This window comes from Mytilus californianus, unplaced genomic scaffold, assembly GCF_021869535.1.
Source record: "Mytilus californianus isolate M0D057914Y unplaced genomic scaffold, xbMytCali1.0.p SCAF_7, whole genome shotgun sequence".
NCBI classification, from domain to species: domain Eukaryota; kingdom Metazoa; phylum Mollusca; class Bivalvia; order Mytilida; family Mytilidae; genus Mytilus; species Mytilus californianus.
Window position 1 is genome coordinate 117,572,699 of NW_026262723.1, and position 18,949 is coordinate 117,591,647.

Below are 18,949 nucleotides of genomic sequence, written 5' to 3' on the forward strand. Positions count from 1 at the left end.
AATTATTGATGAGGGTTCCGGAGAACAGAGGACCATCACAATATGTCCTAGTTTAAAAACTGAAGGTTTGTAAGTACAGGGGACTTTCCTAATATCCCTAATGTCTCATTGATGAGGTTTCCTAAGTATTATGAACAATCACAATATGTCCAAGTTATAAAAAAATTACATAATTTAAACTCTTGGGACTAAAAGATGTTATCTAAAATCAAAACTTTGCAGTGTTCAAATATGAATGTTTTAGAATTCAGCTATAGACTATATATAATGTTTGTATCCTTTCAGTTAAACAATTTGTTATACTTATATAACACATATATTTAAATCCAATAAGTTATATTCTTTATTTTTTATTTGTTTGAATATAATTCTTTTCACAGATTGTATATAATAAATGTTTTTATATGCCCTGTTAGTTCATTGTAACCAAGTTGGCATACTTATTTATCATACATCTTCAGTAACTATTGCAAACAATGTATAACCAATAGAACAACATGTTAACAAATTGTAACACTATCAATGTATGGGTGTCAATATTCTATCAATGCATGGATGTCAACATTGTAACACTATCAATGTATAGATGTCAATATTGTAACACTTTCAATACATGGATGTCAATATTGTAACGCTATCAATGTATGGGTGTCAATATTGTAACACTATCAATGCATGGATGTCAATATCGTAACACTATCAATGCATGGATGTCAATATTCTATCAATGCATGGATGTCAATATTCTATCAATGCATGGATGTCAATATTGTAACACTATCCATGCATGGATGTCAATATCGTAACACTATCCATGCATGGATGTCAATATTGAAACACTATCAATGCATTGATGACAATATCGTATACATTTGTAATACATAAAACAATTTCAAATGCATAAATTATAAAAAAAAAAATTTTCGCCATATAAATCTCAGATCTATATTAAGATTCAACTTGTTGTTCCTTCATTCTCTGATGAGTCTGTATTGTCTGTTAACATTCCAAATTTTTTCAACACTTTATGTTGCCTTGTTGTCCTGAGAGTTTTTAAATCACCAGCATACTGTTGTTCCCTGACTAACTGTTTCTTCTGCTCCTGGAGATCCAGTTGATGAGCTTTGTAAGCTCGGGTAATATTAATTAGATCCAGTAATTCCTTCCTTAGCTGTCTATTTTCTGTCTTAATTCTATTAGTGTGATCTGTTAAACATTGAATAGCTTCCTGAAATAAGATAAAAAATGTTCTTATTACTTTTTATTGAGAAGGTAACAATAAAAGGAGCCTGTAACTCTCACCTGGTACCTATATATATTAAGTTAAATCTATATATGAAGGTCACCATTGGGAGCAGGGGAAAAACTGACATAAGAGAGGTACCTTTGAATTGAGGTTCAAAATGCATAGGTATTTCTACAGCAGGACAAGTGTCACCTGACAAGACAGATTTTTGCTTAATAGAGGTGACCTTTAGAGCAGGTTCCACTGACTATATCAATGAAGTCCTTGGAGTTGGAACAATGTTTTATATATGAAAATGAAATTCAGAAAAACACATTACAATATTCTTTAATTGATTAATAAAGCACATTCAGTTAATAATAAAACATTTCATGATCCTACATGACTGGTACATATTTTAAGTCAACTCTCGAGAGATAAACTTTCATTTTTTACATCTTTTGATGACAATTCGCCTAGCACGGAAAGACAGAGGTTCTAACTACTACAAAAGATCAAATCCTCAAAAGAGGAAGTTTCACTGGGGTAGTGATATATATATATATATATAGAATAAAGGACTTTTTGCTTTTGAAATCACTACAATAATAGAGAAAATAGCAAACGAAATACTTTATCGTGTCGCATCACGGCGAATCACACTTGACGTCACAGTCTGCATTACATTTGAAATTTTGTTACAGTGCAGTAAATATGGTGTTCTCTTGCACAAAGTATTGAAAATGAATTATTGCATGCGTTTCATTAATTCTGCTTTGAACATGCCATCAACAAGGCCAAATATAATGGTAACATACCAGTAAGTCAAATTTCTTTATTTTTCACATAGCATACATGTAGTACGATACGATATGAATCAGCAGATTTGTCATTGTAGAAGTTCAAGTTAAATCTTTTACTTGTATAGTTGGATGGATAATTTGCTTAAAAATTACATTTATCTTGGGTAATTTTCTTGTTGTTAATATATTGGGATGCCTGATCAAATTTTGGATATAAATCCTGTAACTGGACAAAAGAGAATGCACAGTAATCATGGTAATGTGTTTCAATTTTGCAAGGTAAACAACGAAATCTGAATAGTTATCTTCTCCGAGTTAATGTAAATAATGACGTCAATGGAGAACCAGCGTTAGTTGATCTTTGATCTATGAATAGCCATCTATACATTGACAATGAAACCATATCTCCTTAATTTTATATGATGGTCCCACAAAAAATGTCGAACATGTGTATATTTCATTTTTTTTCTAGCTTCTCTCATGACGATAGTGGTACCTTTTTGGTCACTATTCATGTGTTGCATCTAGATATGAATTGTAACACTTAATAGTGACTGTACAGGTTGAACAAATTCTTCTCAGATCTACTCAAGAAACAGATAAAGAAGACAACTTGGGACAGCACCAGACTATTTATAAATAAAAACTCAGATAGGAATAGTAAAGAAAGCTATCAATGATACTGCAGATAACACAAATTTTTAAGTTTACCGGGTTTTTTCGACATTTTCTGTTCAAATTTTCACACAATCGTTCCAAAAATCTAAACTAACTTTACTTTAAGTGTTTCATTCACCAAAAAACAGTGTTTCTGCCAATAAATTTATGCACAATTTGTGAATGAAAGGGAAAGTAGATCCTTACGCTGTACACTCACGCATGTCAATTGCAACTAACACAATAATTTTTTTATCACGAGTAGTCCATTAACACTGACATTATCAGCGAGTACACATCAAAGGAAAAATGCACAAATTATCGACTTATAAACTTAATTAAAACTTATATAGAGGTCGGTGAACAATGAAAATGAGGTCAAGAGAAATGGACATGTGTCAGACAGGAATTTCGCAACATAAGGCATGTTTACAAGACAGGAAGTATATCCAGGTCTCCTAGCTTCAGAAATATAAAGCTTCATACAAATAGTTTAAGATGTTACCACTGCCCGTCTAGCATCTCTATGTTTCACATGCAACTCTTTTCCTGGCAAGACAATAAATAAACCTGAAATATCATTTAAGGAGAATTTTTAATGCCAAAATAAAATAAACATTTATAAGCCTAAATATGACCTTTAAAAGGATTGGCTGAAAAGGTGGAGAAATTGCAAAAAATATTATCTTGCAGTCCCTATTTCTACCAACTAATACCGGAAGTATAACTAAAGGGAAACAACTAACAACAGCATGTTTTTTTTTTTTAATTTCATGAATTGGCAGATTATAAAGGATGTATTCTTCTGATGTTTCAGTCTTGTTGAAATCTCGTTATGGAATTATTTTCAAAACGTGTGATGCAAGTGGAAAATATCAATGAATTTAAAAAATATTATAATCAAATTAAATTCTGTGAAAAAATTGTGTATTTACAATAAGTAGTTTTTGAGGAATAAAATTTTCAAATTTTATAACCAATCCAGTCAGTCTCATCAGCCAAAATGTTGAGAAAATGGGTGAGGGGTACAAGAAATGATTTTACAAAAAATAGGTACAAACCCCTATCAGTTTTTTCTTTTCAAATTTCTTTGATATGTTTTTGTTCAATCATTCATAACAAAGAAGTTGAAATAATATGCTTTATTTATCTAAAAAAAGAGAAAAATCCCAAATTTAAAAAATTGACAGCATGGTCAATTTGACACAAAAAAGCAACAAAATTTTATAAAACTTTCTAATATTTACACATACCTATAGTTTTTTTAAGTTGAATTTATTCATGATCAGATTGGCCCACTTCATCTTTAGTGAAAGTATGAAAAAAAGTTTAATTGTGAAAGTGTGATTTTTTTCATGATAATAGCCCAAAAATGGGTAAAAATTGATGAAAAATGGGAAAATCATCAAAATTGGGTACTTTCAAATGGTTGTAGCAAAAAAGATGTGCACCACTAGATGATTTTTTCTTCATCAATTACTTTCTTACAGTCATATAAACCAAAAATCAGGTTAAGAAAAAAAGTTTAATTCTAGAAATTTTTGGCTCCTGAGAGGTGTACATCCTTAAATCATTTATTTATAAACAAACAACTATAATATAACTGTTTCTAGAATATCAAAGTGCATCAAATCTTTTATATAGACTTCTTCTTGCACAAACTTGGTTAATAAAATCAATACAAGATTTATATAATAATGAATCAGATAAAAAGAGATTGTCTGTGACATTTTAAAATGATTGCAGTTTATTTTATTTTATTTAAGCTTATTAAATTATTTATGTCTAGGACTGTACAAGATTAACATCATTTCAGTAAATAATTATTTTACAGACAAATGAACTTGTAAACCATGTTAGCCTATTTAACTCTAAAATAATAAAGTCATCTATCTCAGACATCCGCTATTAAAATTCTTACAAGGGGAGATAATCATCTTAAGACATACATACTGCAGACTTCCAATTATAAATAATGTTGACCCTTTTAAACCATATGCTAAAAGTCATTTTAATTGTAGTGTACAACAAAATCCTGTGAATTATTCTAGAAGGCTTAGATTGCTATGGCTACCACAAAGTTGGAAATCTCATACCTTAAACATCAATTTTGTTTATATTATTTCTTGACCGGCAAGATTCATAAATGCTAATAGGTAAAGCCTGCAAATCTCCTTTCATTCATCAAAGAACAACATGTTGAAGTTCTGAAATTCTTTTCTCTGGCCACTGAAAATTGCTAAACAATTGTACCAAACCTTTCTCAGGACACACACACTACCAAACCTTTCTCAGGACACACACACTATCAAACCTTTCTCAAGACACACACACTACCAAACCTTTCTCAGGACACACACACACTGACATTTGGTTTCATCTCATAATGGCTTTAAAATGAAACGTAATAAAATCACACTATCAAATTTTCTTTTATGATGCAAGTAAATCATATTTCAATTAAATCAGAAATCCTATAACTGATCATAGAAGCAGTGGAGAAAATCTTTTAATAATTAATCATAACGACATTCAAAGTACAGTAACTCTAAGATGTCTCGTGGTATGTCATAAATTGTCTCATTTGATCATAAATTTTACTCTTTTTCCCATGAAACTGACTATAACATATCATTCAAACCAAAAATTACAGTACACAAATATTTTTTCACAAACAAGAAGATTAGGAAATAATTGAAAACTGAGATAATATCATTTGAGAAGTTTTAAAGCAATGTAATAAATAAAGTTTTAATTGATCTTCTAGTCATGATATTTAATTGTTGTGCTTGGAAATGATTTAATTTATTTCAGCTCCGGTACTAAAACTTCAATTAAATATATAACCTTTAGCAAAATCATATAAACACTGCAATTCAATTTCAGACTAATATCCAATTATATCAATGTACCATTTATGTACCGGCCATTCAATGTAGAAATTGTTAAGGTGGGATCTAAAACCAGTTGTTGGCATGACACGGGTTATGTTCTTCTCATATATTTTATGACGGTATAATACTAAACCCCTAACAGGAGGGATTGTGCCTGATATTCATATGATGAAGACATAATCTTTCAATCAGTTTAATTGAGGTCTGGGGCTGGCATGTCAGTAACTGCTAGTAGTCTGTTGTTATTTATGTATTATTGTCATCTTGTTTATTTTCTTTTGTTTCCTATTCTGACATAGGACTCGGACTTCTCTTAAACTGAGTTTTACTGTGCGTACTGTTGTACGTTTGTTTTTTTCTACATTGGCTAGAGGTATAGGGGGAGGGTTGAGATCTCAAAAAACATGTTTAACCCCGCCGCATTTTTGCGCCTGTCCTAAGTCAGGAGCCTCTGGCCTTTGTTAGTCTTGTATCATTTTTAATTTTAGTTTCTTGTGTATAATTTGGAGTTTAGTATGACGTCCATTATCACTGAACTAGTATACATATTTGTTTAGGCGCAAACTGAAGGACGCCTCCGGGTGCGGGAGTTTCTCGCTGCATTGAAGACCAATTGGTGGCCTTCGGCTGTTGTCTGCTCTATGGTCGGGTTGTTGTCTCTTTGACACATTCCCCATTTCCATTCTCAATTTTTTTTAACGGTACCACAATCTGTCAATACCTTTATTTTGGCATTGCATAAGGTCATGTTTTTCTCTGCTGTTAATGACGTCTTTACACTAAATCCATTGGATGTTGGAAGTGTACTGATTGATATTTTAGTCTTAGATACATGATTTTTTTTTTATTAGTTGTTATTGGCTTTGAACTAGTGGTCAGTAACTGCAAGTACTCTCAGATCTGTACTTAGTGTCCTTTTTGTTGTTAGGGATGAGGGATTGATAAATACTCTGCCACATCCGGTCTGTGTTTATGTTTGATGTTTTTCTGTCTTGTATTGATCTGATGAGTCAAGCCTTTTTCAACTGATTTTTACAGTTTGTTTTTATGTTGTGCTGTTACATCACTGTCCCAGGTTAGGGGAGGGTTTAGCGCTCACAAACATGTTTAACCTCGCTACATTCTTTATGTGCCTGACCCAAGTCAGGAGCCTGTAGTACAGTGGTTGTCGTTGGTTCATGTATGTCATATTTGTTTTTTGTAAATTGTTTTGTTATCAATTAGGCCGTTAGTTTTCTGAATTGAATTATTTCATATTTTTCATGTCGGGGCCTTTTATAGCCGACTATATGGTATGAGTTTTTTTCATTGTTGAATGGCCATATGGTTGCCTATAATTATTTACATCCACTTTATCTGAAACTATGGTGGATAGTTGTCTCATTGGCAATCATACCTCATCTCCTTATTTTTAGGCAGTTAAGCTGTCTTATGCTACCACCCTAGATTTGTGTTCTTCCCACTGAATGGTGTAAAAAGTGCTATTGTTATTATCTAGCTGGCTAATATGTTATTAATAACTAATTGGGCACTTTTTTCATACTTTTAATTCTGGATACAAAAAATATGACCAGAAAAACCTTAAATGATTGTCGAACAACGAAATTTTTTTGATGTTGCACATAGGAAATAGTGCTCAATAGAAATTTGTATGTTGTTTATTTTCCCCTGTGCTTTTGGCTAAGATGTCAAAGAACAATTGTATGAAATATTTAATCACCGAAAATCTCTAAAAGACAAAGTCGTTTACATTTCCCAAATGGCAAAAGTTGTAGTAATATTGTTTGTCGGCAATAAGTATTACAGTAGTCTAAGTTGGCGGCAATTTCAACTTAGAAGACGAAATTTACGTACCTTTTAAATTTGGTGGATTCTGATGATAGAAAGGTAATTATTGTTAATCTTGATATTCTTTTTGTTTGAGATGAGTGTTAATAAATTTTGTATTCACATTTGAATTTCTTCCTTTTATATTATTCTGTTTTTCACATAAATGACCTTGTCAAGTAATGCACCAACAGATGGTGTTTACACTGTTGTTATTTATGAATGAAATAAAACCGGAAACCAAGAATTAGGTCTCACTAATTAGCGATAAGAAGATTGTAGAGACAATAAGCGACAAGAAGAAAAAAACTTAGCGACAGGAAGAATGAATTTAGAGACAAGAAAGTCTATACACTATTAAAAAAATAAACTTATAGAAAAGTCAATTAAGGATGTTCGCTCCTCTTGATTTGAGTTTTTGCCAGATATTCGGAATCCTCTGGTTTTAGCCATGTAATGCCATTATGAATTTTCCCCACTAACCTCTACTTTTCTTTCCATAATTTGATTACATATAGTCTAAAGTGTCATCTTTCAAAATCTTACATAATCCTTGTTATTCTTTCGTCATTTTTGAAAGAAAAAAGGTTCCAATGTTAGGTGTATTTCCCGCCAAATTTTCAATGGCTTATATCTCGAAAAAAAGTACACAGACCCTTCATTTTTTTCTGCTTTTTAGTGTCTTTATTTATAAACTATCAATTTATATAACAGTCTTTTAAAAAGCTTGTTATTTTGAAACAGAGTAGCGAACATCCTTAATTACAGTTGATTATTTTCTGTTTTTTAAAGTTTAAAATCATGTTACATTTAGCAGCCCCACGTACTTCTTGATGTTTCTTGTCGCTTCTTGTCTCTAATTAGTGAGACCTTGTAAATATGTCAAACTTGCAGAGAATGACAGTAGAATGTGATATGGATTTTAGACTCAGAAAGATGGTGTGATCATAGAAAGTCACACAAAAATGTAGAAAACCCATTCATATATAACTGTATACAGGTACGGATGTCTGAAAAATGTATAAAATCAGTGATAATATATAAATAGCAAATGTGAATTGGGAAAGATATGCGGATAGAAGAATTCGGTCTACATCATCTTGATCATCACATGAAGCCAGTGTCCAACTCTCAGGCACTTGTTTATATCCATGGGAAGATTTTGGAGCTCATAAAATACATAGATAGTGGATCTTCCCATGCTTAGAAACAAGTGCCTTAGGTACAACTTTGACATTTCAATGTTTATGTTTCAAACTTTTTTTATTTCTGGGCCCCAAAAAAATCTTCATTTATGGCTCATTAAAGAAGATATATCATTCAAGAAGTGTAAAGTCCAAGAATGTTTGACCAACCGTTTATTTATTCCAATTTTGATATAGATCTTGAGTAACATCATGGACTTGGAGGGGGGCGGGTCATTTACATTTACTAAAGGCAGGTCAATCAGACCTCACCTTTGATTCCTGCAATAGTAAGGCTTTGTCTGATTTGTGTCATAACTTGTGTACTGTAGAACTTAAATTGAACAAACTCAGTGTTCTCCACAGGGAAGCCAGTCAACTCACACTATTGCAAAGTGGTACCATCTAACTTATACCACTTAAAGTCAACTCAAATCAATATTAACTACTAAATTTTGGAATTCACAATATAATTCTGTCTGATAGACCTATCAGAGACCATGTGTCAACTTACAACAGAGGCAGACTAGAGCATACTATATCAAATGACATGTACATTGTATGTATAAAATTGAATGAAAGAAATGGAATTTAACACAATTTTATCTCTCTGACTCTCAAACTGCTCATCTTTTAAATTTGTCGAAAATCAAACTTTGATCTGACCCTAAAAACAGAATATCCCATAATGATTTCTTTTCAATTTCATTGACAAAACTTGTGTAAATATATTTTATCATGATTGTTTGTCTAAATAAACAATATAAATATTAGTATTTGTTTTTATTTCAGCTAGATTCCAATTCTTGGCTTTAATATCCTAGAAGTTACAAGACATACATGTACAATACATGATACTATCTAGTAACTGACATAATACTAGTCAATTAAGATTGGAGTCAAGTGCACCCGCACGAGCGGGGTTCCAACTCACAACCTCAGTGTTGACTGGCTAGTGATTACAGTAGTAACTACTTAAGACCACTCGCCCACCGAGTCCCCCAGGCTTTTTTGATGTTTTGAATATAGTTATACATGTATATCTACAGATATGATCAAAGTACATGTACTATGAAAATTTTTACCTGGTCTTATCATATGATGACTAGTCAGACAAATTTTGGTTCAGATTTCTGACAGGAATTTTTACAAAATTGCCAGGGGTTACATCACATGAATATTATTTGTCATGGAGTTTACTGTAATGGTCCAGCTATTTTTAGAGGCTGTCTAATGATACTTTCAGTACTATGACATGTCTGTGCAACTGTTACTATAAAATGTTGGAGATACATCGTATTATTGCACACTATTAATATATATACAAGTAGTAACCCAGGTATCAGTTATATAAAGATAGTTTGAATACATAATGATGACACAATGTGCAGATACATGAAATATGTTTTATAAAGTATGTAAGAAATGAAGAATATAAACATATTAAAAAAGACAGACAAAATATTTGTATGAAATTTGATGTAAATGTAATAAGTTGGACACTTAGAAGTACAATAATGTTAAAGAAAATTAAAAGCATTTCTAGCCCAACAACATAATCATTTTGTGTAATATGATCCATGCATGATAAACAATAAAGTTACACCACCTCACATTGTTCCCAGTATTATTAAATCAGTTTTTGTACGGAGTGACACCTGCTGATCTAACTAAAAATGCTAATATGGCTTATGAAAACTCTTAGTACATAGTGAAATTAAACTATACACCACTGTGGAAAACTTTAATTCTGATGACATTATTCCTGCATAAGTTAAATTCATTCATCAGTGTATTGAGAAGTTGATAGAAGTAAGCATCTGTATGTCACATACTACCTGTAACAATGAGCAAAACCCATACCGCATAGTATAAAGCTGTAAATGGCCTTGAAATGACAAATAACAATTCCAACTAGAAAACCAGCATCCTGATTTATGTACAAATCAATAATGAAAAACAAATATGATATACAGCAACAAATGACAACCACTGAATGACTTTGGACAGACACACATGTAATCTGGCAGGGTTAAACATGTTTACTGGAGCCAAACCTTCCCCTTACCTGGGACAGTGTACATACATCTTCTCAGACATTCAATCATCGAAAGGATACATATTTTAAAGTAATTTAGAAATGAATAATAAACGTTTGAAAACAAATGGTATATTGTTAGAGAAAAGTGTGTAGGATAGTGGAAATCAGTACAGCACATGACAAAAATATGAAACATGAGATATAACAAGTTGTGATAAACAATTTAAGCAACACTGCCACAGTTTTCATCATGTTTTTGATTAACTGACTATAGCACTTACAAGGCTTTGATTATATTTTATACTTCACTACAAGGAAGCTTATTTTTATTAAGGCAGCTCTGGGTAATTATCATGATGATCAACAATAATGTGGGTCAAATTAATTCAGACAATTTATCTTATTGTACTTCACATGAAAATGCCAAATTTTGATTGGTTAATACAAGGGAGACAATATTTTACTCTGTTTAATGGAATAGCAGGAGACAATTTTTTTTAATATCACCCAAATTATGAAAGCAAGCCAATATATATCACTGTATGGCCTTCAACAATGAGCAAAACCAATAATGCATAGCAAACTATAAAAGACCCTAACATGACAAAATGTAATAAGATTTAAAAGAGAAAACAAACTACATGAATTATGTACAAACAATAAATGAAAAACAAATATGATAGACATCAACCAACTACAACCACTAACTTACAGGTTCCAGACTTGTGACAGGCACATACAGAATGGTGTGGTTTTAAGAATTTTTACTAGCTTATATTTTAACAGCAATGTTCATTGTCATGCAATAAATGTTGTTTTGCGTGATTACCTTATTAGCTAATCTCTCCAATGTGTTAATCTTCTCCCTGGAATCTTCTTCATACTCTTTCTTGTCCTTAAGGAATGTAGATTTAACTTGTTGTATTGTGTCTGAATGTTTGGCTCTCATCTGCATTACCTCAGCTTCAAGACTTTTTATCTTGGACAATTGTTCATCTTGTAAATCCTTTATTTAATCAAAAGACATGGAATAATTTTTATTATGGTATAAAAAGACAATTTTAAACACAATTGATTGTTGAAAAAAGATAATATATAACACCTTATTTAAGTTTAAGTTTTTTTTTAATCCAAAGCATGTAATGTAATCAAAACTATTCTATAAATATCAGTAGATAAATAAAACAAGAGTGCACACGCTGAAATGTCTCGCTTTCTTTACTAACCATTGATATTATGTTGATAGTCCTAAATGAAAGCTTTACTACAACTATTACATAAACTTAACATGATCCAAGAAAATGAAGTCAAGGTCATGTAAATCAAACGAGAAATACATGTACACCTCACTATCATTCTATACACTAAATATAGTTGACCTATTGCTTATAGTTTCTAAGAAACAGACTTAACCAAGAAAATTAAACATTGACCAATGAATCGTGAAAATGAGGTTAAGGTCAGCTGAACCATGCCAGGCAGACATGAACAGCTTACAATCCTTCCATACAACAAATATAGTTCACCTATTGCTTATAGTTTAAGAAAAACAGACCGAAACACATAAACTTAACACTGAGCAATGAACCGTGAAAATGAGGTCAAGGTCAAATAAAACCTGCCAGACTGACATGTACATCATAAAATATTTCCATACACCAAATATAGTTGACTTATTAGTATATAGTATTAGAAAAAAAGACAAAAACTCAAAAACTTAACTTTGACCACTGAACCATGAAAATGAGGTCAAGGTCAGATGACACTTACCAGTTGGACATGTACACCTTACAATCCTTCTATACACCAAATATACTAGAGCTATTGCTTATAGTATCTGAGATATGGACTTGACCACCAAAACTTAACCTAAGTAAATGTTCACTGATCCATGAAATGAGGTCAAGGTCAAATGAAAACTGTCTGACGGGCATGAGGACCTTGCAAGGAACGCACATACCAAATATAGTTATCCTATTACTCATAATAAGAGAGAAATTAACATTACAAAAAATCTCAACTTTTTTTTCAAGTAGTCACTGGACCATGAAAATGAGGTCAAGGACAATGGACATGTGACAGATGGAAACTTCGTAACATAAGACATTTATATACAAAGTATGAAGCATCCAGGTCTTCCACCTTCTAAACTATAAAGCGAAACGAAAAATTCAGCATTTTTTCAATTGGTAAAGGGGCATCACTCTAGAATGGTAAAAGTGACACCACCAAAATTCAAACTTGATCTGTGTTTTGTGGTAATAAGCATTGTGAATAAGTTTCATAACATTTGATTGAGGCAAACTAAAGTTAGAGAACCGAAAATAATTTTGAGACGTACGGATGTACGAACGGATGGACGTACAGACGGACAATGGTAAAACCTAATGCCCCCTCCGCTACTGCGGATAACAAAGCTTTCTTATTTGGAGTTTCTTTGGGTTTTTTTAATTTATCTATTTTTTTGGTGATGAAAGATTATAAACAGACATTCTGAGAGTATTGCATGGCAATACATAGTTCCCTACCGGTTAAAAATTCATTGTACTGGATCAAAATGCTAACTTGATCTATAACTTGTCATAGTGTAAACTTTATAAAAAATATCAAATCAATATTTTCAAGCATGACAAAAAAAAAGTGTGAAAAACTGATTATTTTCTAAGTCCAAGGACCATAACTTTGCAAAATACTCATCTGCAACGAACAAAATTGAACCTTGATCTGTCACTTGTTATGTTTAAACTATATACCAGATATCAAATCAATATCTTCAAGCATAACAGAAAAAAGTGTGGAAAACTGATTATTTGAATGAATTTTCTAAGTCTAAGGACTATAACTCTGCATAAAAATCATCAGACCAGAACAAAATTCATATTTAATCTGTAGTTTGTCATGGTTAAACTATATATTAAATATTAAGTCAATATCTTCAAGCATGACGAAAAAAAAGTGCGGAAAACTGATTACTTGCGTGAATTTTTCGAAGTCCAAGGACCATAACTCTGCACAAATTCATCAGACCAGAACAAAATTCATACTTACACTATATACCAAACATCAAATCAATATCTTCAAGCATGAAGAAAAAAAGTGGAAAACTGATTTGCCGGATTATATTAAGATTCCAAAAATCATTATATTGAGATTCCAACAATCATTATATCGAGGTTTCCAAAAATCATTATCTTGAGATTTCAAAAATCATTATATTGAGATTCCAAAAATCATTATATTGAGATCCCAATAATCATTATATTGAGATCCCAAAAATCTGCAAGTTTAGACCTTCCATCCTGTATATATTATATTTATAAGGTACACCATCTACTTGCCACTATACATTATGTACTGTGTTACAACCCTAGATAAAGCAGACGAGGAAAGGCATTACATCGACCACCAAAAGCTATATTCTAATGTAGCCAAGGTGGTCGAGGGCGCTGGACATGGTGCAGGTGGTGTTGCCACCATGTCACAGAAGCAAGGGTTCGAATCCTGCTGAAGGAAGAACAAAAATTTGCTTATGCAAATTTAAAGATCTAACATTGTTGGGCTAAATTTGAGACAAATTATATTTATAAATATACACTTTCTCTCTTTTTTTTAACATATATTTTTAAAGCAGTGATAGTTTAGTGGTTCCTTTATAGATGTCTTATGTGTTCATACTTTTTTTTGTAAATTACAATTCTGCTGTTGTTTTTTTTTTGTCCTTTCTTTCACTTGTTGCTTATTAACCACATTTCTATAAGTGGCAATTCTCTGTTGGTTTTTTTTTCTAACTTTCTATCATTACTTATTACCTTATATTCTTGAAGCTGTGAAAGTTCTTCTGTTGTTTTCTTCAATGTATTTTCTTTCTCCATCAAAAGTTTTTGTAGTGCTTCCTTTTTCTCATTAAATTCTAGTTCCATGAGACTTTTCTCATCTTGTATGTCCTGAATCTCATGTTTGTAGTGGTCACTGAGTGTTATAATGGCCGTCTTTCTCATGGTTTCCTTTGTATCCATATAACTCATGTACTCATGCTATAAAATGTGATGCAACGTTAAGCAATCATCAATCAATCAATCATCCAAATATGTAGAGAAACACAAGTCTATTTTATGCAACAAAACAAATAATTCTAAGACCTATTTAGTATGACACTTTGACTATATTGTGTTGACTGTTAAATTTTGGAGTGATCACATACAAAAAATTAGACAAACTAAGAGGTTCATTTTGACCAAATAGAACAGTCAAAATCAGTGTTTTTCCAATATTTCTACAACTTTTCTTAATCTGTCAGAGTATTTGGTATAACATCTTAATGATTGTGAAAGTAAAATGTCTACCATGTACTATGATGTAGGTAAAAGAAGGATAATAAAGAAACTAAAGAAGGCCAGTGGTCGAAACATCTTAAAAAATGGTTTATTTACTACAATAAATTAAAGAGTAGATATGCTATAATTACGTACACACATTACAATTAAAACTGATTGTACTCAGATACATTGAAATGTTCATATTTTTCTCGTCATTTATCAAAGGTCATGAAATTGTATATTAATTATATTAGCAAGTAGGACATCAGACATGAATAAATATTTTAGTGTTTCATTGTTTCTCAAACGTAATTACATCTATCATTTCTTCTTTTTAAAGCATGATTATACCTGTATACACACTTACACTTTCCATTTTAACTCTGTTAGCTTCCTGCTGTAACCATTCATGTTCTTTACGCCTGACAGAGAATTAAGGAAAATTAAAGACGTACCAATCCTCTCCGTTTTGTTTAAGATAAACATCACATGGACAGAGATTTTCCTATCTCAACAATATTTTTTTTTTTTCAAGTTATCTTATTATGTAATGATATGATCTTTGAAATCATAATTCTAATGCAACTATTTTTTATCAATGGTTCTGATTGGATGATTTAGCGTACAATTCTCTATCTCCCTGTCTGTTACTAAGGGAAGCCGACATTTTGAATTCTGTAATGTATTGACATGTAATTTCTCCAATATTAAAAAATAAGCAAAAAAACTCACATTTTGCACCTAGAAATCTTCTTTTTATATAATTTTATCACATTCCGTGGCGGACAAGATCCAGAAAAAGCCTGGTGTTTACGTTTGACACCAGAAGCATACCAATGACGTCACCTAGTTTAGGTGCCAAAGAAGATAACATCATTTCATGGAATTTACATTAGATGAAAATTTTACACCGAAATAATGACTAAAATTGAAAGATTTGTTTGTTTTGCATTAGAATAGAGAGAACTGTATTGTATTTGCAGCTTTACTGATGTCCATTGGTATACGTGTAGTTTTACTGTCCCAAATATTCGTTTACCTGTCACCACTATAAGCATCACCAGGTAAACTCACTTTGCTATGTACAGTAAGACTACCTATGGAAGTCTGCAAAGCTTCAAATACAATACAGTTATCTCTTAAGTATGATTGAGGTGAAAAGACATTCACAATGACCTTTTCTTAAATTTTCGTGAAAGAGGTCAAGCAGTCTACTACCATTTTCTCCCTTTCAGTTTGTTAATTGACATTTGTGATGCACTGTGCACCAGCATGTATTTGCTTTAATCATGTATTAATTCCTGTCAAGTTTGAAGTTATCTAACATATATCTTCGTGTGCCCAGTAGCTGTCTATATGCTTGTATTGTTTCTGTAAAAATGTATCCATTGTCATAGAAATGTAATAAATTTTTCATATCAAGTTTTTAAAAAAATTCTTCAGTTCATGCTACAGTACAAATAATTGATACTTTGAGATTATATGTCTCCTGGTTTATCTAAAATTGACAATGAGTATAAAAATGTGTTAAGCATTGATTACGCAAAATAGAAGCCTCAGTTGATGACAAGACAATGCTAAACACAAAACATAATCTATAGCTCTTATATGTCAACAATGTTATGTTTTTTTCTATAGGTGTATTGTGCAGTGTCTAATTTATAGTATATCATATACTGGTTACAATAAGAAAGGATACAGTTCTTGTACTCTAGCTCTGTTTGTTTCCAGTTCATTTGTAACTTTTTCCAGTCTGAAAATAAAAACATATACATGTATAGTCATCGTTCATGACAACTAATTAATCATTTTAATCAAAACAATACTTTGGGATAATTATCTGTAGCCAAAGTACAATTTTTTGAATAAAAAAATAAATCATGAAAGACAAGAAAATTATGAAAATAACGATAGACAATGGCACACACTTAAACTAAGAACCCAACTCTTCATCAGTGCTTTATATAATAAGTAAGTATCAAGTGATTTAAAAATTTTAAAACAATGAGACAAAACTAAAAATTGTTATTTTTTTGGAAATTATGCATTTGCACCATGAAAGATGTTTACTTGAATAACTGACTGCTATTTATACTTTATACTTAGATCATTGTTCTCTTTGGGTCTTATAGCTCCTAATAGATTTACATATTTATCCATCCTTCAATTTAAAATATTGAGATTTGAGTGTTCCTGGTGAAGGATAATCCACAATCAGTATTGAAATGATTTATTACTGGACTGTTAGTCTCTAAGCTGCTGGTGACCTGTTGGTCTCTTAGCAGAGGGTTTCATTAGTTCAGTAGTCAGTGTCTTAGTATTGACATGATTTATTACTGGTTAAAATCCCTCATTGATAATTTAGGAGCTCATTAAGAAACTATTAATGTTCCAATGTCCTCATGCAAAATTTTGACCATAGATATAATTTGGCTATGCTTTTTTATAAGTCCCTTTTGGTCATAACAAATTTAAGTAAAAATGTATTTTTATGGACCAATCTAGAGTTGATTTTTATGAATGAGTTACATGAGGTCAATCGTTGTTAATGACATCATTGAACAATGGATAAATACTGTGACGTTATAACATTCGAAATATATACAGGAAGTGGTCTATACATTTCTGTCTTTCAAATGTTCAGATTTAGCAGTCTTGATAATGGTAAATCCCAAAAAGGAGATTTAGACGCACAAGTTCATGTATTTATTGTCATTTTGAATTCTAAACACTACCATAAAAGGACTTTATTTGGGAAATGACTGTGGTTAAACCACATAGAATCATTTGTGCCAATGTTTTGATTTTATAATCCATGACAGTAGCTATATTATATATATATATATAGACACAGGCACTTGTTTTCTATCCATGTCAAGATGAAGCCAGGTCCGTTCGCCCTAATACCTGTTCGCCTACTCGCTGGGTCCATTCACCCTGATTTTTTTTATTTTTATTGTTGTCTAGTTTGTTGAAAAATTTGCTGAATATATGTATTTTGCTGCAACCAAATACATAATTATTTTCCTTATATTTGCATAGTAGAATACTGGAATACAGTGTATTTATCTTTATTTATATTTGTTAACAATTTTAATAATTCTAGGCAGTCAATTTATGTAGTATAATAATTAATGAATTTATAAATCCTTTTCATGTTTTACAATTCGTACAACATTGTTTTTACTCATTCCAAGCTGAGTAGTTTATCAAAACAAAATGTTGTTTTTATTATTAATCCATTAAAGACAAGTGTTACAACAATCAGTGAGAATTATTATTATGAACAATTAATGATCCAAAACAAGCCATCAACTTTTAAATATTTCCATGTGTTTTCATGAATTTCGAGAAGTTATACCATATAAATATCTGAATAAGTTTATCAAAGTTTAATACCCTTAATATTAATATTTTTAAATAAAAGTAGGGATCGAGAACGAACCCAGGGGGAATGGACTCAAGGCGAACATGAACTCAGGGCAAACAGACCCCGTAGCTGTCAAGATCTACAATCCCTATATATTACGATATAGGGATAGTTGATCTTGCCATGGATAGAAAACAAGTGCCTGTCACAGTAGAGCACTGTAGACTCACTCTTGTTGTAATATGACTTCTTTCTCTGATGGTTCTGGAGTTCTGGGCTTTTCTTGTCCTTCTCCTGCCCCATCATCTTTGTCTCCTTTTCCACCCTTCTTTCCTTTCTTTCCTTTTCCCTTTTTACCTTTCTTGGGTGGCATGATTTAGATATTTTTTTAAACTTTATGAAATGGCGTCACTGGTGACTACGGTAACGAAGAACTAGCTAAAATAACTATTCCGGTTCCGATTTTTGATAATTATCATCCTTCATAAATTGCACTAAAATCAACTTAAAATATTATAAATTTTAAGACAATTCATACATAAAAATTGAAGATTTGATAAATTTAAATATTTTGACGTTATTTGAGTTGACAATGTATAAGAATTTTAAGAACGGGATTGAGATATTTAATT

At 31.5% G+C, this 18,949-nt stretch overlaps 1 protein-coding gene across 1 annotated transcript; it reads right to left on the reverse strand.

Annotated features, from left to right (window-relative positions):
- Window positions 1–319: 319 nt before the first annotated feature.
- On the reverse strand, window positions 320–18,744 carry LOC127709221 (coiled-coil domain-containing protein 166-like). The gene is made up of 6 exons (XM_052214624.1): window positions 18,548–18,744; window positions 16,647–16,700; window positions 15,315–15,369; window positions 14,441–14,665; window positions 11,461–11,637; window positions 320–1,228 (listed from the first exon to the last, which is right to left on the reverse strand). The coding sequence occupies exons 1-6, from the start codon at window positions 18,688–18,690 to the stop codon at window positions 956–958; spliced, it is 927 nt and encodes a 308-aa protein (XP_052070584.1). The 5' UTR covers window positions 18,691–18,744; the 3' UTR covers window positions 320–955.
- Between the last annotated feature and the right edge of the window lie 205 nt (window positions 18,745–18,949).